The sequence below is a fragment of the Anolis carolinensis genome, unplaced genomic scaffold (genome assembly GCF_035594765.1).
Source record: "Anolis carolinensis isolate JA03-04 unplaced genomic scaffold, rAnoCar3.1.pri scaffold_13, whole genome shotgun sequence".
Taxonomy (NCBI): domain Eukaryota; kingdom Metazoa; phylum Chordata; class Lepidosauria; order Squamata; family Dactyloidae; genus Anolis; species Anolis carolinensis.
The window spans coordinates 7,516,368-7,543,702 of record NW_026943824.1 but is presented as its reverse complement, the minus strand read 5'-3'; the positions used below and the strand labels follow the sequence as shown (position 1 = coordinate 7,543,702).

The 27,335-nt window shown below is 41.9% G+C and overlaps 3 protein-coding genes across 7 annotated transcripts in view; 2 read left to right on the top strand and 1 right to left on the bottom strand.

Moving 5' to 3' along the window:
* Positions 1–9,600, top strand: part of txndc11 (thioredoxin domain containing 11) — a 36,443-nt gene extending 26,843 nt beyond the window's left edge. The window contains exons 8-12 of the mRNA XM_062964596.1: positions 1,660–2,380; positions 3,665–3,813; positions 4,918–5,027; positions 5,128–5,208; positions 8,962–9,600. Coding sequence (XP_062820666.1) covers positions 1,660–2,380; positions 3,665–3,813; positions 4,918–5,027; positions 5,128–5,208; positions 8,962–9,280 — 1,380 coding nt within the window. The 3' untranslated portion in view covers positions 9,281–9,600. The remainder of the gene's footprint in view (positions 1–1,659; positions 2,381–3,664; positions 3,814–4,917; positions 5,028–5,127; positions 5,209–8,961) is intronic.
* A 3,731-nt stretch (positions 9,601–13,331) lies between these two features.
* snn (stannin) lies at positions 13,332–24,766 on the bottom strand. Its single transcript, XM_016998116.2, has 2 exons — positions 24,517–24,766; positions 13,332–13,730 (listed from the first exon to the last, which is right to left on the bottom strand). Exons 1-2 carry the CDS (start codon positions 24,764–24,766, stop codon positions 13,396–13,398), a joined length of 585 nt encoding a protein of 194 aa, XP_016853605.2. The 3' UTR covers positions 13,332–13,395.
* The window catches only part of litaf (lipopolysaccharide induced TNF factor), a 14,689-nt gene continuing 12,118 nt past the window's right edge, over positions 24,765–27,335 (top strand). For 2 of the 5 annotated variants that reach the window (XM_062964603.1, XM_062964602.1), the window contains exon 1: positions 24,769–24,959. Coding sequence is in view for 1 of the 5 variants with exons in the window: in XM_062964599.1 (XP_062820669.1) it covers positions 24,914–24,959 (46 nt within the window). In the remaining 4 variants the exon portion in view is untranslated. Of the gene's footprint in view, positions 25,044–27,005 lie in introns of those variants that run through there. The other 3 variants (XM_062964599.1, XM_062964601.1, XM_062964600.1) reach the window with 3 other exon arrangements.

Here is a 27,335-nt window from a genome sequence, read left to right as displayed (position 1 = left end):
GGGAGGGCGCCCTTTGACCGGGAACAGACCGGACGGCTCCCTTTCTGCTCTCAGGGGCTGCTTATGTAACTTGTTTACAGAATGGAGCCGCTGCTACACAGCCAGGAGGAGTCCTTTGTCCTTTTGTTTTTTGCCCTTTTCCCTTCTGACTTGGGCCTGGCGAATGGTCTCTCTGCCAGTGCTGCTTAGAAGGGTCCTTTGCAGCAGATTGGGATGGAAAGCCACTCTCTGCAAAGCGCAATCCTAGAATTGTAGCCTTGAATGAGACCCCAAGGACCAGCTGATCCAACCCTCCCCTGGCATAAAGGAAGACAAAGCACTCCTGATAGATGGCCATCTGGCCTCTGCTTAATAACCTCCAGAAAAGGAGATTAATTGGACTCCAAAGCTGCTGACTCTCGAGAAGTTCTTCATAACATTTAGGTGGGCTTGGCCCCATGTAAGCCACCCGAGTCCCTTTGGGGAGAAGGGGCGGGGTATAAAAATAAAATTATTATTATTATAATTATAAGTATGATACAGCAAACAAGATAGATATGCTGGATTTCGTTTCACAAAATCACAAGTTGAACACTTCACAAGTGTCTAGGACTGTGTGATGTATTTTCGGATGATGCATGCAGATCCCAGTAGGGTGGCCTTTTGCAGTTGGCAGATTGTGATTTTGTCAATGTCTATTGTTTCCAAATGCCGGCTGAGATCTTTTGGCATGGCACCCAGTGTGTCAATCACCACCAGGACCACCTGCACTGGTTTCTGCCAGAGTCTTTGAAGTTCAATCTTGAGGTCCTGATAGGGCTGAGTTTTTCCTGTTGTTTTTCGTCAATGCAACTGTCCCCTGGGATGGCAACATCAATGATCCAAACCTTTTTCTTTTCCGCAACTATGATGTCTGGTGTGTTGTGTTCCAGAACTTTGTCAGCCTGGATTCGGAAGTCCCACAGTATCTTTGCGTGTTCATTTTCCACAACCTTTGCAGGTTTGTGATCCCACCAGTTCTTTACTGCAGGGAGGTGGTACTTGAGGCATAAGTTCCAATGAATCATTTGGGCCACAGAGTTGTGCCTCTGTTTGTAGTCTGTCTGTGCAATTTTCTTACAGCAGCTGAGGATATGATCAATGGTTTCGTCGGTTTTCTTGCACAGTCTGCATTTTGGGTCATCAGCTGATTTATTATTATTATTATTATTATTATTATTATTATTATTATTATTATTATTATTATTATTATTATTATGTGGAATCTCTTTTCCTGCTGTTTGAATGCGTGGCTCCATTGTTCCCAATCTCTGCCCCCCTCCTCAATATTGACATCCTTTTAAATGTTTAATCTTGGCTGTCATGTCTCAGCCTCCATTTCTCCAAGCTAAACATCCCCAGCTCCCTAAACCATTCCTCATATAGAGCTTTGCTTCCAAGCCTTTGACCATTTTGGTGGCCCTTTTCTGGATGCCTTCCGGCCTTCCATCTTGTCCATCTCTTCTTTGAATTACTTTGTTCAGAACTGGACACAGGGTTATTATTCCAGGTGAAGAGGTCACATTGGCCTTTTTTCGCTGCTGCATCACACAGTTCGCTTTGTCTGCTCAGACTCCTAGCTCCCTTTCCCAGGGACCGTTTCCATTGCGGGTTCTCACCCTTCTCTTCCTGTCCTCCTAGGTTTCTGAACTGGCGTTGGAGTACAACCGCTGCAACAAGAGCCGTAGGACGGAGGAGGCCGGCCACCCCGATGGGGCCTGGGCCCCCCTCCCTCGCTCTGCATCCAGGCCCCGTTGCTGCAACACGGTGGTCCTCCCGCCACGGTGGCACTCGCTCTCCCGGGCCTCGGCCTACAACATCTGCGAGCTGTGCGTCAACCAGAGCGACGGGCTGCATCCCAGCCCTTTGGCAACCTGCACTTTCTTTGAGATCGAGGCCGCCTTGGACTCCTTCTACCTCCAGGAGCGGGCCTTCCTCTTTCACACGGCCTCCCTCTGCAGCAACTTCCTCCACTCCTACAGCCCTTTCAGTTACTACTCTGCGTGTTGCCGGACGGTGGGCTCTGGAGAGGCCTCCCAATGGCCACTGGGAGGAGCTGCCCCCCATGGGACGCCGCCACGGCCATGGGGAGACAGGGCCCATCCCTCTATGCCTCACATTGAGGACGGGAAGGGCCTCCTCCCCGCAAGCCCCCCTTTCTTCAGGCCCGGTTTCACCGGCCTCAGCTGCAGGACCAACAAGACGCTCAACCTCTACTTGCTGGATGCCAACCTCTTCTGGGCCTACGCTGAGCGTTTGGGAGCCTCAGCCCCCACCAAGGGCTTTGCCGCCATCGTGGACCTCAAGGAAGAGACCCACTATGTCCTGGATCAGGAACAGGCCCTGCGGGGGGCCAGCCTCGGTAAGTTAGGTATTTTTACCTTAGCCAGGCATGGACAAACTTTGCTCTCCAGGTTTTGTTTTTTTTTTCGTGTCAGGAGCAACCGGAGTTGCTTCTGGAGTGAGAAAATTGGCCGTCTGCAAGGACGTTGCCCAGGGGACGACCAGATGTTTTGAAAGAGGGAGCTCATCTGCGCTCTCCCCGGGTGGGATTCGAACCTGGCAGCTTTCAGGTCAGCAACCCAACCTTCAAGTCATTAAGCTTTTATCCCCTAGGCCATCGGAGGCTCCTCCAGGTGTTTTATTAGACTTCAACTCCCACAATTCCTAACAGCTAGTAGATAGATAGATAGATAGATAGATAGTTAGATAGATAGATCTATCACCCAGGCCTTTGGTTAAGATCGCCCATCCCCATTATAATCATAATTATATTCCTCGACCTTTTATATTGGTCGCATTTCTCCTGGTTACTTATTTATTTTTTATTTATTTACAGCATTTATATTCCGTCCTTCTTACCCCGAAGGGGACTCAGGGCAGATCACATTACACATATAGGCAAACATTCAATGCCTTTTAACATAGAACAAAGACAAGACAAACAAGGCTCCGAGCGGGCCTCGAACTCATGACCTCCTGGTCAGAGTGATTCATTGCAGCTGGTTGCAGCTAGCTTGCTCTCCAGCCTGCACCACAGCCCGAGCCCACTTGATATTGGCTCAGGGCTACTCTCTTCCCAGATTGAACCTCAAACAAACTTGTAGCACTTTATCTAAGTTTTAATCCGCAACTTATACTGTGCACTTTGCTAATCTGCTATTACGGCCTCACTGTTTTTAATTCTATGTTTTTAATTATTTTTTTTAATTTTCCGGTTAGTGTGTAAATGCTATTACTGGTGCATGTTATTGTTTGTTGATTTATTGTGTATTGTTATTGTTTTTGTATCTGATATTTCTGTGAGCCGCCCTGAGTCCCCTTTGGGGGAGATGGAGGCGGGATACAAATAAATAAAAATATTATTATTATTATTATTATTATTATTATTATTATTATTATTATTATTATTATAGATAGATAGATAGATAGATAGATAGATAGATAGATAGATAGATAGATAGATAGATGAATGAGACAGGCAGATGGTTGGTAAATGGATGTTATACTCCAGAAACTTTGAATTTTGTGACTGCCACAAACTATGTTGATTGGTTGAGACTTGAAAGATTCATTGGTTCCTCCTTGAGTTCCCATGTTTCTCCTTTTGCCACAATCATCTCCAATCCTTGGCTCTTGCTCCTAGAAACCTTCATTCAAAACTACAGTGTGGTGTACAGTCCCCTGCGGAGGCACCTGGTGGGCGAGAGGAGGACTGGACGCCCAAAGGCCCTGCACCGGATCCGGGAGATCACCTCCGGGACGTTTCAGGAGACGGTGCTGAAGAGCCCCCAGGTAATACAGGGCAAAGCTTCCCTTCGGTGTTTGGGGGCTGGCATTTCTATGTTGTGCCTCTATGCCACGTTCACAGAAGGAATAGATCAGAAATTCAGCCTTTGGTTATAAATGGAGATTGATTTGAGCCAGTGGCTAGTTTTAAGTTCCTGGGTGCTATTGTTAAGGAGGACCAGACCTGTGGCATTCATAGCGCTGCTGCATCAGTGAAGAGGGCTGCAGCATCACACTGTTGGCTCATGTTCAACTGGTGGTCCACGAAGACTCCAAGATCCTTTTCCCATATAACTCTGTTGTGGAGCCAGGCGTCACCCATCCTGTATCTGTTCACTTCATTTCTTTCTACCTAAGTGAAGTATCCTACATTTCTCCTTGTAGAAATTCATTTTGTTACCTTTGACGAATCAACTCTCTAATCATGTTGTCGAAGGCTTTCATGGCCGGGATCACAGGGTTGTTGTATGTTTTCTGGGCTGTATGGTTATGTTCTAGAAGTATTCTCTCCTGACGTTTCACCCACATCTATGGCAGGCATCCTCAGAGGTTGTGAGGTATGGAGAAACTATTAGGGTGATTAACTGCAACATTCACACTAGCCTCCAACTGACAAGAGTTTCTTCCCTTACCCTAGTCTTCCCACAGATATATATAAACCTTCCTTGCTGAGTTTCTCCATACCTCACAACCTCTGAGGATGCCTGAGGGCTCGGGCTGTGGCGCAGGCTGGAGAGCAGCTGCAATGAATCACTGCAATGAATCACTCTGACCAGGAGGTCATGAGTTCAAGGCCTGCTCAGAGCCTATGTTTGTCCTGTCTTTGTTCTATGTTAAAAGGCATTGAATGTTTGCCTATATGTGTAATGTGATCCGCCCTGTGAGAAGGGCGGAATATAAATGCTGTAAATAAATAAATAAATAAATAAATAGATGTGAGCGAAACATCAGGAGAGAATACTTCTAGAGCATGGCCATACAGCCCGGAAAACATACAACAACCCAATTCTCTAATCCATTGAGGTCATTTTGAATTCTACTGTCCTGTCCTGTGGAGCATTAGTTCTCCCTCCCAATTGGGTGTCTCGCCTGTCTTTTCTCTCCTTCCAGGATGTGGTGCTGCTGTATTACACCCCGTGGTGCGGCTTCTGCATGTCCCTCAACCACGTCTTCCTCCAACTAGCCCGGATCCTGCCTCCCCAGGACTTCCTAGTGGCCAGGTGAGAGATCTTTGTTTGCAGATATCTGAGACTGAGCCGCTGAGCTCTGTCCCTTCTCTAAAACATGGCTCCTCTTCTGCTTTGTTTTGCTCTGTCACAGGGTCGATGTTTCCCGCAACGACTTGCCCTGGGAGTTCATGACCGACCACCTTCCTAACGTCTTGTTTTTCCCTCAAGGCAGGTAAGATTTGCAAGCAGAGGGTTCTGAGAGACTCCTTGTTCCAATGCAGATCAGATGCTGCCAGAGTCCGGCTCCCATCAGCCACTCAACACAAATGACTTACTCTATACACAATTGAAAATAAACCAATTCAGAAAACAATATGTCTGGCAAATTAGTTATACTGTTTACATTCACAGTAATAACAAACAACGTCAAATGGATTGTCCAATATACATTGAAATGCAGTCGGCGTTGTGTATTCTAATGCCGAGAAGAATAAGTCAGCCACGACCAGTTTCGGTCCCGCATCAGGCCTTCCTCTGGTGGTCTGAAAATAGTTACGTACACTAACATAAGTAACAAAATATATCCATAAAACATCATCCATTGCCAAATACTAACGTGGTTCCAAACTTAACACTTGTTCTCTTTAGAGATACATGTCATTTACACTGTGAAATATATATCAAAGGAATCAATAGTTACATACATAAAATATAAGTAACTACATATCCATTGAACATCAACCATAAAAAAATTGCAAAATACTTACAAAGTTTCAAATTTAACATTTGTTCTCCTTAGAGATACATGTTTTTTACAGTGGAATCTAGGTCAAAGGAACAAGGAGTGGATGTAAGCATTAAAGAGTTACATACATCCAAATTAATTGTTTTAAAACAAATTGTATTTTACAAAAACAGTATATACTCACGGGATACTCTGCTATGTGTTGGGTTCTAATTGCGAGTATGAAAAGCATCAAGGGGTTGCCTCAATTTAAAGGGGAAGATGTTAAAGAAACATTTGACGTTGTTTGTTATTACTGAGAATTTAAACAGTATAACTAATTTGCCAGACATATTGTTTTCTGAAATGGTTTATTTTCAATTGTGTATAGAGTAGGTCATTTGTGTTGAGTTGACTCAGGAACCCATTTAGATTGTCCCGTCAGTCACTGCCAGCCACAAGGATCGCTAGGAGTCAAACAATATGTGCCCACCTTAATGGGAGGGACAACAGTCCCCCATCCTTTTCCTGTTACTTCACTTTATTTCTTAATTAGTCGCTCTCCACCAGAGTGCTCCGAGCGACTTACAATTAAAATATCATTCCACAATATAAAAACATTCAACATAAAAACATTCAACAGTGACTATTTGGCAAATTAGATCTGATTTACTTAAATGCACAACCAAACAGCCAAGTCTTGAGCGCTTTTACAAAAGGTCGCAACTCTTACATTGCTCTAACACAGGGGTCCCCAAACTAAGGCCTGGGGGCCGGATGTGGCCCTCCAAGGTCACTGACCTGGCCCCTGTCCTAAACTTTAGACTTAGGGTTGACCTAAGTCTACCTGGTCTTTGGAGGTCTCTTTGCTTACTTATGGCCTTATGAGATCGTCTAGATGGTCTTTGAAGGTCTTGTTGCTTAGCTACGGCCTTATGAGGCCATCTAGATGGCTTTTGGAGGTCCCTTTCCTTACCTATGGTCCTATGAGATGATCTAGATGGCCTTTGAGGGTCCCTTTCCTTACCTATGGTTTTATGAGATGGTCTAGATGGCCTTTGGGGCCCCTTTCCTTACTTATGGTCTTATGAAACCATCTAGATGGTCTTTGAGGGTCTCTTTCCTTATCTATGGTCTTCTGGTGGCCTGATGAGATTATCTCGATGGTCTTTGGAGGTCTTTTTGCTTACCTACGGTCTTATGAGATCGTCTAGATCAGGGGTCCCCAAACTAAGGCCCTCCAAGGTCATTGACCTGGCCTCTGGCCTCAACTTTAGACTTAGGGTTGGCCTAAGTCTGAAACGACTAGAAGGCACACAACATCAATCCTAATTTTGGACTATTTCATCATAGTCTGGCCCCCCAACAGTCTGAGGGACTGTAAATCGGCCCTCCACTTAAAAAGTTTGAGGACCCCTGTTCTAACATATGGATGCAAGGAGTTCCACAGAATTGGAGCATAGGTCGAAAAGGCTCTGCTGGTTGGAGGGCCCTTCTAACCTTGGAGAAGTCATTTAGCCCCAAAAGATGAGCATTAAAATAAATATAGCACTGCTTTCAGAAGGCAGATAAAGGAGGAACTGCCTCCTCCTGCTTTTCTTCCCGATCCAGGTTTGCCTGCCGTTTCTCCTCCACGGAGCAGGTCTTTCTGGCTCTTCTGCTCCCAGGAGGCGAAACTTCCTAGCACATTCCTTCCTCCCAAAGACTGCAGGGAACCAGTTTCAGGTGATATTTATAGAACTGGGTTTGTCACATGCTGCCGTTTCCTGGCTTTTCAGACTGAGGCTGTCTTGATCCCTCTCAGTCTTAGGATTTGTATCCCGCTTTTCTCTGCAGTGAGACAGCTGACAATACTAAAAACAACGCAGCGCAGTGCAGCTCTCTGAATGGAGACCCCTCGCAGGCATTAAGACAGGGGTCCTCAAACTTTTAAAGCAGGTGGCCGGTCCACAATCCTTCAGACTGTCGAGGGGCCGAATTATCATTTGGGGGAAAAAATGAACAAATTCCTATGCACACTGCACATATCTTATTTGTAGTGCAAAACAACAACAATAACAATGAAAGAACAATACAATATTTAAAAAGGAAAACAATTTTAACCAACATAAACCTATCAGGCTTTCAATAGGAAGTGTGGGTCTGATTCTGGCAAATGAGATAGTCAGGTTAATTAGGATTGTTGTTGTTGTGTGCCTTCAAGTCATTTCAAACTCTGGGTGAGCCTAAGTCTAAAATTATTTATTTATTCATTTACTACATTTATATCCCACCCTTCTCACCCCGAAGGGAACTCAGATCAGCTGTATGTACATACAATATATTATATTATTAGCATAGCACAATATTAGCATTATATATTACTATACAGTAGAGTCTCGCTTATCCAACGTAAATGGGCTGGCAGAATGTTGGATAAGCGAATATGTTGGATAATAAGGAGAGATTAAGGAAAAGCCTATTAAACATCAAATTAGGTTATGATTAGGTTATGAAGCACCAAAACATCATGTTATACAACAAATTTGACAGAAAAAGTAGTTCAATACGCAGTAATGTTATGTTGTAATTACTGTATTTATGAATTTAGCACCAAAATATCATGATATATTGAAAACATTGACTACAAAAATTCATTGGATAATCCAGAACGTTGGATAAGCAAGTGTTGGATAAGTGAGACTCTACTGTACTAGCTTTGCCTGGCCACGCGTTGCTGTGGCTTATGGGAATCCTTTGTTGGCCAGGTGGAATAGCAGTGACTAGCCTTGCAGTCTCAAAGCCTGGCTGTTTTCTGGAGTAGCTGGAGCTTTTGTTGTATGAACATAGAGGCATGGATGAGAGGTTGTGCTGCCAAGTTTAGTGTTTCCGGGATGTGTAGTTTTGTTGTTTTGTCCTAGGCCGAAATTTCATTACCCTTTTATATATATAGATTGAACTATACCACTATACTGCAATATTATATGTAATATATGACATATAATTAATATTATTATATGGTATTATTATTAGTATTATATGATTAAAACTGATATAAAATATTATATTATAAATGAAAGTGGGGCCCAGGTATATGACCATGGGGGGCCGCATCCGGCCCCCGGGCCTTAGTTTGGGGGCCCCTGCATTAAGATGTTGCAGGGAAAAGACAAGACATACAATGTCATTCAATCCACTCGTCACTCGTCATTCAATCCAAAGGACTCCTGTGGCTGGCTGCCCTTGTGAACCTCTGTCTTGTTTTTGCCTTTGCTTTTCCAGGAAGGACCGGAGCGTGCGCTTCCCCTCCTGGCACTTCCCGCTGACCCTTCCCAACCTGCTCCGCTTCCTCCTGGCCCACTCTGGCCGGCCTTCCTCCTCCTCCTCCTCCTCCTCCTCTTCTTCAGACCCGGAGCCCAGCCTCAAGGGCTCCCTTTTGGGGGGGCTCCTGGCCGAAAACGCCTTCCTCAAGGCCCTACTGACCACCAAGCAGAGGTCCGAAGATGAAGGCCCGTTTTCGCCCATTGACCCTTTCCCCAAAGCCGAAGAGGGCGGCCAGGCCCAGCCGGACCTCTGCAGCAGAGAGACCGAAGGGGAATGAAGACCCCGACACAAATCACGTTCAGGTCTTTATGCAAACTTTATTGACATCTCGGAAATCCTTCTCTCCCCAAAGAACTTCCTGTGTCATTTCCTTGGACTAGAAATCAAAGAGTATTTTTATAATGAGCCATGAAAACCGGACGGAAGCACAGTCCCCGAAGCCTGCCGCCTCAAGGGACAGACTGGGGGTTCCGGGGGCCTTTGCACTTTACGGTTGCACTAATTTGATAGCTTTTGTATTGATTGGGGCCTAAATTAAAACAAAGGGGGAGGGAGGGCAGCACAAAGCTCCCTTTCTCCCCCATGAATCTCCAGGAATCAGCCTTACTCCTTTCTTCCAGTCTGTTCTTTTGTTTCTTTGTACTTTATCGTGGGAACTGTCTGATTCAGTCACCTTGAGGCCATTTAAAAAGGGGCAAAGTGCACGTCATGGGGGTAAGTTGAAAAGGGGATAAGACAGCAATCCCTTCCCTTTCCATCCACCTAAAGTGGGATGAATCTGAATCCAGGATTCTCCTTGGGGCAGGATTCTGAGCCAGAAAAAGGTAAGGATCCCCAAAGATTATTATTATTATTATTATTATTGTATGACACAGCAAAAAAGATAGATATGCTGGATTTCGTTTCACAAAATCACAAGTCGAACACTTCCCAAGTGTCTAGGACTGTGTGATGTATTTTCGGATGATGCGTGCAGATCCCAGTAGGGTGGCCTTTTATTATTATTATTATTATTATTATTATTATTATTATTATTATTATTATTATTATTTTGTATCAGGAGTAACTCGAGAAACTGCAAGTCACTTCTGGTGTGAGAGAATTGGCCATCTGTAAAGACATTGCCCAGGGCACGCCCAGATGTTTTGATGTTTTACCATTCTTGTGGGAGGTTTCTCTCATGTCCCCACAGGGGAGCTGGAGCTGACAGAGGGAGCTCACTTGCTCTCCCCAGATTCGAACTGCCGACCTGTCGGTCCGCAGTCCTGCCAGCACAAGAGTTTAATCCACTGCACCACCATATTATTATTTTAATATCCCACTTATATCTCTCCACTGAGATTTAATTTATCTCAATGCATTACTTGCCTTTTTGCTGGAGGACCTTGGCTAACCCAACTCTGTTACTGGCTACTATACAAGTCTTACCTAGACCAAGTAAACCAGGGTTTGGCTAGCAAAAAGAGCATTGCTTCCCATTTCTTTGGATTTCAGTTCCCAGAATTCCCATCTCCTGGACAAAAAGGTAGCTTCTGGGAGCTGAAGTCCAAAGAATGTTCCATATGTTACCATCTGGCCTGCATATACAGTAGAGTCTCACTTATCCAACATTCGCTTATCCAACGTTCTAGATTATCCAATGCATTTTTGTAGTCAATGTTTTCAATACATCGTGATATTTTGGTGCTAAATTCGTAAATACAGTTATTACTACGTAGCATTACTGCCTATTGAACTACTTTTTCTGTCAAATTTCTTGTGTAACATGTTTTGATGCTTAATTTGTAAAATCATAACCTAATTTGGTGTTTAATAGGCTTCTCCTTAATCTCTCCTTATTATCCAACATATTCGCTTATCCAATGTTCTGCCGGCCCGTTTATGTTGGATAAGTGAGACTCTACTGTACATACACCTGGATGGAAGGATGATGGGGAATGCAGTGATGATAATGATGATGATGATGATGATGATAATAATAATAATAATAATATCCCACTTTGATTGAGTTGGAAGGGATCAGGACTACTTATACTTAAGCCTCCGGTAGCCTAGGGGATAAAAGCCTTGTGACTTGAAGGTTGGGTTGCTTCATGATAGCCATGTACAAATATGTGAGGGGAAGTCATAGAGAGGAGGGAGCAAGCTTGTTTTCTGCTGCCCTGGATTTCACTTGAACATCAGGAGGAACTTCCTCATTGTGAGAGCTGTTCAGCAGTGGAACTCTCTGCCCCAGAGTGTGGTGGAGGCTTTTAAGCAGAGGCTGGATGGCCATCTGTCAGGGTGCTTTGAATATGGAGCCCCCGGTGGAGTAGTGGGTTAAAGCCTTGTGACTTGAAGGTTGGGCTGCTGATCTGCAAGCTGCCAGGTTCGAATCCCACCCGGGGAGAGCGCAGATGAGCTCCCTCTATCAGCTCCAGCTCCATGCGGGGACATGAGAGAAGCCTCCCACAAGGATGGTAAAAACATCAAAAACATCCGGGTGTCCCTTGGGCAACGTCCTTGCAGAGGCCAATTCTCTCACTCCAGAAGCAACTCCGGTTGCTCCTGACACGAAAAAAAATATTTAAGTAGAACTTTTGGAAGGCTAACAGTTAGCATCAGGACCATCCATCTAATTCATCCTCCAAATGAAGCTGGACTTCCAACTTTTAAGCAACTAAACGTGACCCAATTTTGAGAGAAGGCCGACATTATCAAATATTTATAGACATTAAAGGACAAGGGCTCCTCTTTCACTACAAAAGATTTGGTGGCATCGATACAGAATAAAATGATCAAACCAGCAAAAAAGGACAATGGAAACCTCAACAGTGGCTTCACACCTCGGTCCAGTTATGTACAGAAGCCCTATCAATATCAGGAGAGGGGGGAAAATTACATTTTTTATCTACAAAACATAATCAGTTGAGAAATCTATACAGTGAAAGGAAAGCGGAGATAGTAGGGTCTAATTACAGGACTGCCGTTGGAGGGGAAGTGGGTTTCCGAAAGGCCATCCGGCTCAAGTTCAACACAGCCATCATTGACCTTTACTTTCTAACTTGGTGCAAAACAGCGATTTCTATCCTATTTCTCCCCCATCACTTGCATAAATATAGAACAATATTACCAAGTTTCGAAACAGCATTAGGCCGAGGAGGAGGCATAGCTTGAAATAATCCATTTCCTGCGATGTGCCTAAGGAGACCCTCCCCGTCCATTAAGGGTTTTGGAGAAATCCCATTGGCGGTCATGCGTCTCCAAAAGCCCCAGAGAAAGGTAAACAAAATGAAACAGCGCACTACTCATTATGTACACAGTTCACAGTTGTGCGGATTGGCACCGCATCAGTAGCTCCGTTCGAAGAGGCTCAGAGGGGTATTCAAGTAAACGCTCCCATCGTCCACTGCCGGCAAGCACGGGGCTCAAGGAAAGGGAGAAAGGCCCCGAAGGACCAGTCTCTGCAAGTCATAGGATCCTAGCCATCCTAGTCATAAAGATGCCATCTGATCCCTCCTGACAGATGGCTGTCCAGACTCTGCTCCAAAACCTACAGAAAAGGAGACTTCACTGGACTTTGTATTCCATTTGAACAGCTCTTTACCATCAGAAAGTTCTTCCTAATGTTTAGGTGGCATCTCTTCTCCTGCAGTTGGAACCCACGGCTCCATTGTGTCCCGCTTTTCCTCGATGGGACCTCCTTTCCGATATTGAAACATGGCTCTCTTATCTCCTGTCTCTCGGGCTTCTTTCCTCCAAGCAAAACAGATCCAGATCCCTCAGATGTTCTTCAGAGGGACTCATGGCTTACAGACCTTTGACCATTTTGGTGGCCCTTCGTGGGACTCTTTCCATCTTCTTGTCCAGAACTGGACACAGCGTTATTCCAGGTGACGCCTGAGCAAAGCAGAAGAGAGTGGGAACATGACATCCTTCGACTTGGGACACTAGCCTAGAATCACATTGACCTTTGTCGCAGCCGCATCACACTCTTGGCTCATGTTCAGCTTAGATCCCTTGGACTTGTTTCTAAATCTTGAACTGGAGACAGGGATATTATTCCTTGGGACACTAGCCTAGAGTCACATTGACCTTATTCGCTGCCGCATCACACTCTTGGCTCATGTTCAGCTTAGATCCCTTGGACTTGTTTCTAAATCTTGAACTGGAGACAGGGATATTATTCCTTGGGACACTAGCCTAGAATCACATTGACCTCATTCGCTGCCGCATCACACTCTTGGCTCATGTTCAGCTTAGATCCCTTGGACTTGTTTCTAAATCTTGAACTGGAGACAGGGATATTATTCCTACCAGAGCAGGACAAAGTGGGACTGTGACTTCAGCAGGGCATTGAGTTGTCGATAAATGACTGACAGAGGCGAGTGGTTTTCAGAGGGGTCCCCAGGTTTAGGCATGTTGCTCATTGGGGCCGGGGGCACTGAGGCGGGTCTTCCTCTCGGTGCAGGGCCCGCGGGCGGAGTACTGGACCATGAGGAAGGGCTCCTTGGCCTCTCCTTCGCCCACGATGCTCTCCTCGTCCTCCGACTGGCTCAGCCGCTGCAGCCTCAAGTAGCACCAGCAGCCCAGGATCAGGGCCCCCAGTGCTGCCACCGCAATCAGCGTCACGATCACCGTCACCACCCCCGTGGTGGGGCTGTGGTCCATGGCGGACGTGGAGGGATCCTCCGAAGGATGGGTGGACAGACGGATGGACGTGGGGCCCTTCAGCCGCCCCTGGATGCCTGGGAGGGATGAGGGAGTGGACAGAAACAGTCCAAGCATCAATACCAATTCCATGCAGTGTTTTCGTTCTGAACCATCTATACATACATAGACATATACTTCCATCTCTAGTATATCTATACCAGGGGTCCTCAAACTTTTTAAGTGGAGGGCCGAATCATGGTCCCTCAGATTGTTGAGGGGCCGAATTATTATTTGAAAAAACAAAAAACAAATTCCTATGCTCACTCCACATGTCTTATTTGTAGTGCAAAAAAACCCTCCAGCAACAATTATTTATTTATTACATTTATACCCCACCCTCTCTCACCCCGAAGGGGACTCAGAGCGGCTTACAAGTTGTATGTACATACAATCTATATATATAAAAGAGTAATGAAATTTCGGCCTAGGACAAAACAACAAAACTACACATCTCAGAAACACTAAACTTGGCAGCACAACCCCTCATCCATGCCTCTACGTTCATACAACAAAAAGAAAAGAAAAATAAAGTCCTAATTAGAGGGAGAACAATAATTGTTTTTATCCAATTGCTGCCAGTTAAAGGCTAAGCTCCGCCCACTTGGTCTCCTAGCAACCCACTCAGCCCAGGGGACAGGCAGAGTTAGGCCTCACTTAGGCCTCTTCCACACTGCTTATAAAAAACAGATTATCTGATTTTAACTGGATTATATGGCAGTGTAGATTCAAGGCCCTTCCACACAACTATATAACCCATTTATAATGGACTTAATGTCAGAGGAAAACCTTGACCCTTTACCTTAACTACCACCAATTCCTCAATAGTTTATTTCCCATACCACCAGACTTCGCCACAGCAACGCGTGGCCGGGCACAGCTAGTATATTAGGTTGGCGGACCCTCCGATCTGAAGGTGGTGCTGCTGAACGCCAGGTCTGTCAACGGTAAAGCTGCAATCATCCAGGACCTCATCCTGGATGAGCGGGCAGACCTGGCGTGCATAACGGAGACCTGGTTGGACGAGGCTGGGGGAGTTAACCTCACCCAGCTTTGTCCACCAGTATATACCGTGCAGCACCAACCAAGATCTGGAGGGAGGGGAGGAGGGGTTGCAGTGGTCTATAAGGAGTCCATCCCCCTGACCAGGTGCCCCATCCCGCAGTCTACCTTGTTTGAGTGTGCTCATCTGAGGGTAGGGAGCCGGGACAGTTTAGGGATTCTGTTAGTGTACCGACCACCCCACTGCACTACAGTCTCCCTGCCTGAGCTAGCTGGGGTGGTCTCGGGCCTGGCTTTGGAGTCCCAACGGCTCATTGTGCTGGGGGACTTCAATGTCCATGCCGAGGCCACTCCCTCCGGTGCGGCTCAGGACTTCATGGCCGCCATGGCAACCATGGGGCTGTCCCAATTAGTATCTGGCCCTACCCACAGAGCAGGGCACACACTTGACATGGTTGACTTGGTTTTCTGCCAGGGATGGGAGGAAGGTGGCGGTGTGGAGGTGCTCACCATCGCTCCTTTGCCATGGACCGACCATCACCTGATCAGGTTTAGAATCACTGCGCCCCCCAACCTCCGCAGGGGTGGAGGACCCAAAATGGTCCGCCCCAGGAGGCTTATGGATCCGGATGGATTCCTGACGGCTCTTGGGGAATTTCCCGCCACCTTGGCTGGTGACCCTGTCGATGCTCTGGTCGCCCTCTGGAACAAGGAGGTGACTAGGGCAATAGACACGATCGCTCCGGAACGTCCCCTCTCAAGTACCCGAGCTAAACCATCTCCTTGGTTCACCGAGGAGTTGGCAGCGATGAAGCTAAAGAAGAGGGGACTAGAGGGTGTGTGGCGTTTGGAGCCAAGCGAGCCAAACCGAACACGGCTGTGTTCCTATCTTAGGGCATATGCCGCGGCAATAGATGCTGCAAAGAACATTTTCTTTGCAGCTAATATTGCGTCTGCAAAGAACCGTCCGGCGGAGCTGTCCCGAGTTGTCAGAGGTTTGTTATATCCCGTCCCTCAAGACGGGATCCCTGACAACTCGGCAGCCCGCTGTGAAGCATTTGCTCGGTTCTTTGCGGACAAAGTCGCTTTGATCCGTTCTGGCTTTGACACCATATTAACGGCAGTCTCCGAGGATGTAGCAAGAGCACCTGCTTGTCCTATTTTGATGGATTCGTTTCAATTGGTTCAGCCTGAGGACGTGGACAAGGTGCTTGGAGAGGTGAGGGCTACCACATGCATCCTGGCTAGTGAGAGAAGCCAGAGGGGGATTGGCCGAGTGGGTGAAGGTGGTGGTGAATGCCTCCCTTCGGGAAGGCATATTTCCAGCGAGCCTTAAATTGGCTGTGATCAAACCGCTGTTGAAGAAGCCATCACTGGACCCCACTCAATTGGATAGCTATCGGCCTATTTCCAATCTCCCCTTTTTGGGCAAGGTCGTGGAACGTGTGGTGGCCGCACAACTCCAGGCATTCTTGGTTGACACTGATTTTCTAGATCCGGCGCAGTCTGGTTTCAGGCCGGGGCATGGTACCGAGACAGCCTTGGTCGCCTTAGTCGATGATCTACGCCGGGAACTGGACAGGGGGAGTGTGTCCCTGCTGGTTCTGCTGGACCTCTCAGCGGCCTTCGATACCGTCGATCACGGTATCCTTCTGGGGCGCCTTGCCGGGATGGGTCTCGGAGGTACTGTTTTGCAGTGGCTCCGGTCCTTCCTGGAGGGGCGTTCCCAGATGGTGTCCTTGGGGGACACCTGCTCGGCCCCACAACCATTGACTTGTGGGGTCCCGCAGGGTTCAGTACTGTCCCCCATGTTGTTCAACATATACATGAAGCCGCTGGGAGAGATCATCAGGAGTTTCGGGGTTCGGTGTCATCTGTACGCAGATGATGTCCAGCTCTGTCACTCCTTCCCACCTGTCACTAAGGAGGCTGTTCAGGTCCTGAACCGGTGTCTGGCCTCTGTGTCGGACTGGATGAGGGCGAACAAATTGAAACTGAATCCAGACAAGACAGAGGTCCTCCTGGTCAGTCGCAAGGCTGAACAGGGAATAGGGTTACAGCCTGTGTTGGACGGGGTCGCACTCCCCCTGAAGACACAGGTTCGCAGTCTGGGGGTTCTCCTGGACTCATCGCTGAGCCTGGAGCCCCAGGTCTCGGCGGTGGCCAGTGGAGCCTTTGCACAACTAAGACTTGTGCGCCAGCTGCGCCCGTTCCTTGGGAGGTCTGACTTGGCCATGGTGGTCCACGCTCTGGTTACCTCCCGTTTGGACTACTGCAACGCTCTCTACGTGGGGTTGCCTTTGAAGATGGCCCGGAAGCTCCAATTAGTACAACGGGCGGCAGCCAGATTAATAACTGGGGCGACTTATAGGGAGCGTACCACCTCCCTACTTAGCCAGCTCCACTGGCTGCCGATATGCTACCGAGCCCAATTCAAAGTGCTGGTTTTGACCTATAAAGCCCTAAACGGTTCTGGCCCAATCTACTTGTCCGAACGTATCTCCTCCTATGAGCCAGGAAGATCCCTAAGGTCATCTGGAGAGGCCCTGCTCTCGGTCCCGCCTGCCTCACAGGCACGGCTGGTGGGGACGAGGGACAGGGCCTTCTCGGTGGTGGCTCCCCGGCTGTGGAACACCCTACCCAGAGCAATACGGCAAGCCCCAACCCTTTTGAGTTTTAGAAAAGCCCTGAAAACATGGCTATGTGCCCAGGCTTTTGAAGATTAAACGATAATGACGACCCGGACTGATTTACGGCTACAGCACGAGGATTTTGGAGGAATGGATTTTAATCATATGTTTTTATATTTTTTATATTGTTTTAATTGTTTTATTGGATTTTTATAGCTGTTTTAATTATGTATAGGCATCGAATTGTTGCCAATTTTGTACGCCGCCCTGAGTCCCTTCGGGTGAGAAGGGCGGGATATAAATGTTGGAAATAAATAAATAAAATAAATAAATTATTAGCATAGCACAATATTAGCATTATAGATTACTATATTGTACTATACCATTATACCGTAATATTATTATTATTACATAATTTTAACCAACATACTGTAAACTTATCAGGATTTCAGTGGGAAGTGTGGGCCTGCTTATGGCCAATGAGATAATCAAGTCGGATTGTTGTTGTTGTGCTTTCAAGTTATTTCAGACTTTGGGAGAGCCTATGTCTAAAACTGAGGGCGGGGGCCAGGTAAATGGCCTTGGAGGGCCGTATCTGGCCCCCGGGCCTTAGTTTGGGGACCCCTGATCTATACAGACATATGCAAACATGTCTGTGTCTATCCTTCCATCTATCCACCATTCTTTCCTTCTATCCATCGATCTATTTCTCTTTTATATCTCTATCTACATATATACATATTCAGCAATATACCGTATATGCTCGAGTATAAACCGACCCGAATATAAGCCGAGGCACCTAATTTTACCACAAGAAAACTGGGAAAACATTGACTCGAGTATAAGCTGAGAGTGGTAAATTTCAGAAATAAAAATAGATACAGTAGTCTCACTTATCCAAGCTAAACGGGTCAGCAGAAGCTTGGATAAGCGAATATCTTGGATAATAAAAAGGGATTAAGGAAAAGCCTATTAAACATCAAATTAGGTTATGATTTTACAAATCAAACATCAAAACATCATCTTATACAACAAATTTGACATAAAAAGTAGTTCAATACACAGTAATGTTATGTTGTAATTACTGTATTTACGAATTTAGCATCAAAATATCATGATATATTGAAAACATTGAATACAAAAATGGCTTGGATAATCCAGAGGCTTGGATAAGCGAGGCTTGGATAAGTGAGACTCTACTAGTCTCACTTATCCAAGCCACCCTGAGTCCCCTCGGGTGAGAAGGGCGGGGTATAAATGTTGTAAATAAATAAATACTATACCAATAAAATTACATTAATTGAGGCATCGGTAGGTTAAATGTTTTTGAATATTTATAATGGCGAAGTGTGTTAAAACACTGAGCTGCTGAACTTGCAGACCAAAAGGTCCCAGGTTCAAATCCCGGGAGCGACGTGAGCGCCCACTGTTAGCTCCAGCTCCTGCCAACCTAGCAGTTCGAAAACATGCCAATGTGAGTAGATCAATAGGTACAGCTCTGGCAGGAAGGTAACAGCGCTCCATGCAGTCATGCCTATGGCCACATGACCTTGGAGGTGTCTATGGACAACGCTGGCTCTTCGGCTTAGAAATGGAGATGAGCACCAACCCCCAGAGTCAGACATGACTGGGAAAACCTTTACCTTTACCTACTTGAGTATAAGCCAACCCAAATATAAGCCGAGGCACCTAATTTTACTACAAGGAAACTGGGAAAACATTGACTCGAGTATAAGCTGAGAGTAGTAAATTTCAGAAATAAAAATAAATACCAATAAAATTACATTAATTGAGGCATCGGTAGGTTAAATGTTTTTGAATATTTACATGAAACTCTAATTTAAGATAAAACTGTCCAACTCTGATTAAATCATTATTCTCGTCTTCTTCAATGTAAATGTGCTTATGTATCCTTTTCATAATAATAGAGTAAAATAATACATGTAATAATAATAATAATTATTATTATTATTACAGGAAAATAATACATGTAGTAATAAATAGAGTAAAATAATAAATATAATAAGATCAGAGTGAAATAATAAATGTATTAATAATAATAATAAAAATAGAGTAAAATAAATGTAATAGTAGCAACAATAATAGAGAAAAATAATAAATGTAATAATACCAATAATAATAAAGATAATAAATGTCCCATATATTCTCGAGTATAAGCTGACCCAAATATAAGCCAACCAGGACCCTCACCCGAGTATAAGCCAAGGGGGGCTTTTTCAGTCTTAAAAAGAGGCTGAAAAACTAGGCTTATACTTGAGTATATAGTACAGTAAGTAAGTATCACTAATACAATGTATTGTCGAAGGCTTTTATGGCTGGAATCACTGGGTTGCTTTGAGTCTTCCGGGTTGTATGGCCATGTTCCAGAAGCATTCTCTTCTGACGTTTCACCCACACCTATGGCAGGCATCCTCAGAGGTTTAGGTATCCACAATTAATTTCCTATACACCTCTCACACTACCCATAATACACCTATTAAAGCTGATTCTCCCCACCTAATAACAGTAACCAGCAAACAAAAGATTAAGGATTTGAGATGGACTTTGCATTCCATGTAATTTATTCTGAATTTCGTGCCACAACAACATTTTCCTTGCAAATCCTACGCAGCCGTCGGCAAAGAAAACTCCCTGATTTTTATCTCGACTAAAATTAAGATTTTGAGTTGCAGATGCAGACGAGAAGTAGGCCTTTTGTCTCCCATTTTACTGGGTATCTTGGAATAAATAATAATACAGTAGAGTCTCACTTATCCAAGCCTCGCTTATCCAAGCTTCTGGATAATCCAAGCTATTTTTGTAGTCAATGTTTTCAATATATCGTGATATTTTGGTGCTAAATTTGTAAATACAGTAATTACAACATAACATTACTGCGTATTGAACTACTTTTTCTATCAATTTTGTTGTATAACATGATGTTTTGGTGCTTAATTTGTAAAATCATAACCTAATTTGATGTTCAATAGGCTTTTCCTTAATCCCTCCTTATTATCCAAGATATTTGCTTATCCAAGCTTCTGCTGGCCCGTTTAGCTTGGATAAGTGAGACTCTACTGTAATAATAACAATAATAATAATAATAATAATCCCTCAAATTCCTTGGAGAGGGGTTGGTAGAGCTTTTGGACCTAAACAAGTAATTTTCCCGCAAATCAGTCAATAGCCTGTCTTGCATAAAAACGGATCCAAGCCTGGACTTGTCTCATTGAGCAATTAAAAGCAAGGCACAGAACAGGGAGGGGGATTAGGATCATTCTTACACTTCTGGAACCTGTTTTGAAGATATGTCTTCCTCATTTGATGGGAGAGATAGCTGCCTTCCTACCTAAAATGGCCCCAAATTCAACGCGATCCATAAATACCAGTGCTGGAAGGGGATCCCCAAGGGTCATCTAGTCTAATCCTGTTTTGCGATATCGAAAGACACTACTCAAGGACTCCCGGCAGACGGGCATTTATCTAAGCGCCTCCAATGCCGCCCTGATACTAAAATTCCATTTTCTATGCAAACCAACCAACCTTCTTTCCCAGGATCCAGGAGATGGATGATGGGAGTTGCAATCCATTCCTGACCCTCTTTTAAAGCTTTATGTTTTGTTTTATGACCGGAAATCTCTATACATTGCCAAGTTCCCTTTTCCTTTGGCTCATCCTCATCCCTGAGAAGTGACTCACTGCCGTTAACCCAGTCCCTGCTGGGAGAGAATAATTCAATATTCCTCTTAAATATATTCATTTTTTTGCAGAAAAAAGCCTGTAACATTCATTATTTAGCCGAACAGCATTAAACCTCAAGCAGCCCCTTTAAAATTACAGTAGAGTCTCACTTATCCAAGCTAAATGGGCCGGCGGAACCTTGGATAAGTGAATATCTTGGATAATAAGGAGAGATTAAGGAAAAAGCCTATTAAACATCAAATTAGGTTATGATTTTACAAATTAAGCACCAAAACATCATGTTATACAGCAAATTTGACAGAAAAAGTAGTTCAATACGCAGTCATGTTATGGTGCAATTACTGTATTTACGAATTTAGCACCAAAATATCACAATATATTGAAAACATTGACTACAAAAAAGCATTGGATAACCCAGAGGCTTGGATAAGCGAGGCTTGGATAAGTGAGACTCTACTGTAATATCTGAAAGTAAGTTGGAGTTGTCATTTGTGAACACTCGACTGAAATGCTGCATTATTCTGGGGAATTTCAGCCTCAAATACTTCGATGCAGTATTTTAAAAAATAAAAATTTAAAAAAGTTTGCTCCCTACCCATTTGCTCATTTAAATATAATTGCATTAATTATTATCAAATAATTTCATTTGCATAATCCCATTTGCAACCAAATGCAACATCTCTTATTTTGCAAGCCGTTTTAAGAGAGGAAAGTGGGATATAAATATAACAATTGTGTCTCACTTGAAAGAGAAAAGCAAGATACACAACAACAACAACAACAGCCAACGTCCTTTTACTAGCCCTTTATGTCTCAACACAAAAAAGTGAGATCCACAACCACAAAAATAATAGCTATGCCATCTTCTGTCTAACATGACAGATAAAAACAGGATATAAATATAATTATAACGGATTTGTAAAAGCTGCAAAAAGAGTCTGCTTATCCAACATAAACGGGCCAGCAGAATGTTGGATACATGAAAATGTTGGATAATAAGGAGGGATTAAGGAAAAGCTTATTAAATGCCAAATTGTGTTATGATTTTACAAATTAAGCACCAAAACATCATGTTTTACAACAAATTGACAGAAAACGCAGTTCGATAGACAGTAATGTTAACTAGTTATTACTGTATTTACGAAGTTAGCACCAAAACATTGCAATTGACTACAAAAACATTGACTACTAAAAGCCAAACTGCGTGGGATAATACAGAACGTTGGATGAGTGAAGGTTGGATAAGCGAGACTCTGCTGTATAAAATAAATGGAACAGCTGGGGAGAGAACTGCAAAGGCCCCTTCACCGTAAAGACTGGCCCTTTATATTTATTTTAATATAGATTTATTTTATATAAATGAAATATATTTATTTCATAAATTTTATAATATTATGTCATATTATATACCAGCAATTATATAATATACAGAATAAAAAGAACAGTTGGGCAGAGGGCTGCAGAGCTTCCCCCCAAATATATATACAGTAGAGTCTCACTTATCCAAGCTAAACGGGCCGGCAGAAGCTTGGATAAGCAACTATGTTGGATAATAAGGAGAGATTAAGGAAAAGCCTATTAAACATCAAATTAGGTTATGATTTTACAACGAATTTGACAGAAAAAGCAGTTCAATACGCAGTAATGTTATGTTGCAAACATTGACTACAAAAATGACTTGGATAATGTGTTGTCGAAGGCTTTCATGGCCAGGATCACAGGGTTGTTGTATGTTTTCCAGGCTGATAAGTCATGTTCCAGAAGCATTCTCTCCTGACGTTTCGCCCACATCTATGGCAGGCATCCTCACAACCTCTGAGGATGCCTGCCATAGATGTGGGCGAAATGTCAGGAGAGAATGCTTCTGGAACATGGCCATACAGCCTGGAAAACATACAACAACCCCATGGCTTGGATAATCCAGAAACTTGGATAAGCGAGGCTTGGATAAGCGAGACTCTACTGTATTTATTTTATAAATTTTATAATATTATTATGCCATATTATAGACCAGTAATTATATAATATACAGAATAAAATGAACAGTTGGACAGAGGGCTGCAGAGCTTCCCCCAGAGAGAGATATATATATACTAGCTGTGCCCGGCCACGCGTTGCTGTGGCAAAGTGGTGGTGGTATTGGTTAAAAATTGTTGTGTAATTTTTATTTGACGTTATTTGTATTTTTTAATTAATTTTATTGTAAGTTTTTTATTTATTATATTATATTATTTTCTTGTATTATTTTTAGTTATTTTCTGTTATAGAAAATAGTATTTTATTGTATTAATCTTTTAGTGTTTTTAATTATTTTTAGTGTTTTTTATTATTTTTTATTGGGTTGCTGGGAGACCAAATTGGAGAAGCTTAGCCTTCTAACTGGCAGCAATTGGATAAAAGCAATTATTCCTCTCCCTCTAATTAGGACTTTATTTTTCTTTTCTTTTTGTTGTATCCACCTAGAGGCATGGATGATGGGTTGTGTTGTCAAATTTCGAGGTTGAGGGGCCTGTAGTTTTGTTGGTTTGTGGGTCGCCGTGATGCCATCACTCTTTTATATATATAGATTAATAAAATAAAATAAAAATAAAATAAAAAAGGAACAGTTGGGCAGAGGGCTGCAGAGCTTCCCCCTCAGATATATATATATTATAATTAAATTAAATTAAAATAAAATTAAAAAGGGAACAGTTGGGCAGAGGGCTGCAGAGCTTCCCCCCATATATATATATATATATATATATATTGAAATAAAAATAAAATTAAAAAGGGAACAGTTGGGCAGAGGGCTGCAGAGCTTCCATATATATATATATATATATATATATATATATATATATATATTGAAATAAAAATAAAATTAAAAAGGGAACAGTTGGGCAGAGGGCTGCAGAGCTTCCATATATATATATATATATATATATATATATATATATATATTGAAATAAAAATAAAATTAAAAAGGGAACAGTTGGGCAGAGGGCTGCAGAGCTTCCATATATATATATATATATATATATATATATATATATATATATTGAAATAAAAATAAAATTAAAAAGGGAACAGTTGGGCAGAGGGCTGCAGAGCTTCCCCTCAAACACACACACACATATATAGAATAAATAATATTATAATAAAATAAATACAAAATGAAAGGCAGAGAACTTCAAAGGTCCTCCTCCCCAAAGGCTCCCCTCCCCAAATAAAAATAAAATAAATATGCATGCATATAATAATCCATCACAATCTAAAATCCAAAAAAAATACATATATGAGGCTATGATCATGCTACAAAATCTAAAATAGAGGCCTAAGACAATCCCTCCCCCCCCCTCAATTGGGAGAGAGACAAAGGCCTGCCTGCCCCTCCCCTCTCTGTGCGACCCCTCCCCTTCAAAAGAAAGGAAACAAGGAGAGACCCCCACCCTTCCTTCTTTCCTTCCTTCTTTCCTTCCTTCTTTCCTTCCTTTTTTCCTTCTTTCCTTACCAGGGCCCTGAGGAGAGGGTCTCCCACCATGGCTGCTGAGGCTCTGCCGACCGCCTAGCAACAGATGACGCGGAGGAATAAGGGGCAGGGCTTTCACAAACCACGCCCACCGCTCGGGATTGGAGGAAGGGGAAAAAAGAGGCGTGGTCATTCCTGGGGGAAGGGCCTCTCCTAGCCGCGCCCGCCGCTCAGCTTTGAAGGGGCGGGGTTTAATAAAACCACGCCCACCGCCCCTTTGGAAAGAAGTCATGGCTGGAGTGTGTTCCGCCCCTTTTGGATTCAAATTTGATTACATTTGAATAATTACATTTAATAGGGGATTAAACCCTCGTGACTTGAAGGTTGGGTTGCCGACCTGAAGGCGGCCAGGTTCGAATCCCACCCGGGGAAAGCGCGGATGAGCTCCCTCTGTCAGCTCCAGCTCCAAGCCTCCCACAAGGATGGTAAAAACATCGAAACATCCGGGCAATGTCCCCTGGGCAACGTCCTTGCAGACGGCCAATTCTCTCACTCCAGAACCGACTCAGGTTGCTCCTGACACGACAAAAAAATTACATTTAATATAAGAGTATTAATATAAATATAAATATTATTGTATTATTTGGATTATATTGTATTTCAAATATTGTATATAATATAATGTAATATTAATATATAATATATTGTTTTTCAAATACAATATACTAATACACAGTGAAACAGTATGATATATTATGGTATATTATCAGTAGTATTATATTTAATATATTGCTATTAATACAAAGTTTTATTAGTAGAAGTAGTATATTATAATATATATTATTGTATTATTATTATTATATTGTATTTCAAATACAATATACTAATACACAACAAAACAGTATGATATATATTATCAGAAGTATTATATTTAATATATTGCTAATATAAAGTTTTATTAGTAGTAGTATATTATAATATATATTGTATTATTATATTGTATTTCAAATACAATATACTAATACACAACAAAACTGTATGATATATACTATCAGAAGTATTATATTTAATATATTGCTATTCATATAAAGTTTTATTAGTAGTAGTATATTATAATATATATTGTATTATTATATTGTATTTCAAATACAATATACTAATACACAACAAAACTGTATGATATATACTATCAGAAGTATTATATTTAATATATTGCTATTCATATAAACTTTTATTAGTAGTAGTATATTATATATTGTATTATTATATTGTATTTCAAATACAATATACTAATACACAACAAAACTATGATATGTACTATCAGAAGTATTATATTTAATATATTGCTATTCATATAAAGTTTTATTAGTAGTAGTATAATATATATTGTATTATTATTATATTGTATTTCAAATACAATATACTAATACACAACAAAACTGTATGATATATACTATCAGAAGTATTATATTTAATATATTGCTATTCATATAAAGTTTTATTAGTAGTAGTATAATATATATTGTATTATTATTATATTGTATTTCAAATACAATATACTAATACACAACAAAACAGTATGATATATTATCACAAGTATATTTCATATATTGCTATTAATATAAAGTTTTATTAGTAGTAGTACTATATTATACTGTATATTATAGTATTATTATTATATCTTATTTCAAATACAATATACTAATACGCAACAATTAAACAGTATGATATATATTATCAGAAGTATTATATTTAATATATTGCTGTTAATACAAAGTTTTATTAGTAGTAGTATTATATTACAATATTATTATAGAATTATTATTAGTATAATATTATTATATTTATATATAATATATTACATTACTATCATAGCACAATATTAGTATTATATATTACTATATTGTACTATATTATTATGCCATAATATACATATAGTACACTCCCAGTATATTATACTATTAGTATTGTATATTGTACTAATATAATATACAATTACTATATTATTATATGTTACTATATTGTCCTATATTATTAGGTCACAATATATATAGTCTACCGCCTGTATATTATACTATTAGTATTAAATATTGTACTAATATAATATACAATTACTATATTACTATGTATTACTATATTGTCCTATATTATTAGGCCACAATATATATAGTCTACACGCAGTATATTATACTACTAGTATTGTATATTGTACTAATATAATATATAATTACTATATTATTATATCTTACTATATTGTCCTATATTATTAGACCACAATATACCGTATATAGTCTACCCCCAGTATATTATACTATTAGTATTAGATATTGTACTAATATAATATACAATTACTATATTATTATGTATTACTATATTGTCCTATATTATTAGGCCACAATATATATAGTCTACACCCAGTATATTATACTATTTGTATTAGATACTGTACTAATATAATATACAATTACTATATTATTATATGTTACTATATTGTCCTATATTTTTAGGCCACAATATATATAGTACACTCCCAGTATATTATACTATTAGTATTATATAATATATTGTACTATGCTTTTGATACACTGTTGTTATTATAGTACCGTATATACTCGAGTATAAACCGACCCGAATATAAGCCGAGGCACTTAATTTTACCACAAAAAAACCTGGGAATACATTGACTCCAGTATAAGCCGAGGGAGGTAAATTTCAGAAATAAAAATAGATACCAATAAAATTACATGAATTGAGGCACCCGTAGGTTAAATGTTTTTGAATATTTACATCAAGTTCTAATTTAAGAGAAGACTGTCCAACTCTGATCAAATCATTCTTCTCATCTTCTTCAATATGTAAAC